Genomic DNA, 517 nt, shown 5'->3' on the forward strand with positions numbered 1-517 from the left:
AGCCAGATTTTATTGAAAAGCAAACAAGGGACTTTATTTCTTCTTCGACACACCAACAGTGCGACCCCTTCTTCCGGTGGTCTTTGTATGCTGGCCTCGCACACGCAGGCCCCAGAAGTGGCGAAGCCCCCGGTGAGCACGAATCTTCTTCAGGCGCTCCAAATCCTCACGGAGCTTGTTATCAAGCCCGTTAGCCAGGACCTGGCTGTATTTGCCATCCTTGATGTCCTTCTGCCTGTTGAGGAACCAGTCGGGGATCTTGTACTGACGAGGATTCTGCATGATAGTAATTACACGCTCCACCTCATCCTCCGTCAGCTCTCCAGCCCTCTTGCTCAAGTCGATGTCAGCCTTCCTCAGCACGACATGTGCGTAACGTCGACCAACACCCTTGATGGCTGTGATAGCAAACGCAATCTTCCTGCGCCCATCAATGTTGGTGTTGAGGACACGCAGAATGTGCTGGAACTTCTCGGGAATTACTAGAGACATGGCTGTTGCTCCTGTCTGCTTCCCT

At 52.4% G+C, this 517-nt stretch overlaps 1 protein-coding gene across 1 annotated transcript; it reads right to left on the reverse strand.

The window, feature by feature from the left end:
* Window positions 1-33: 33 nt before the first annotated feature.
* LOC117798800 (40S ribosomal protein S18) lies at window positions 34-492 on the reverse strand. The gene has a single exon (XM_034651264.1). It carries the CDS (start codon window positions 490-492, stop codon window positions 34-36), a length of 459 nt encoding a protein of 152 aa, XP_034507155.1.
* Between the last annotated feature and the right edge of the window lie 25 nt (window positions 493-517).

Source organism: Ailuropoda melanoleuca, unplaced genomic scaffold (genome assembly GCF_002007445.2).
Source record: "Ailuropoda melanoleuca isolate Jingjing unplaced genomic scaffold, ASM200744v2 unplaced-scaffold34947, whole genome shotgun sequence".
Taxonomy (NCBI): Eukaryota; Metazoa; Chordata; class Mammalia; order Carnivora; family Ursidae; genus Ailuropoda; species Ailuropoda melanoleuca.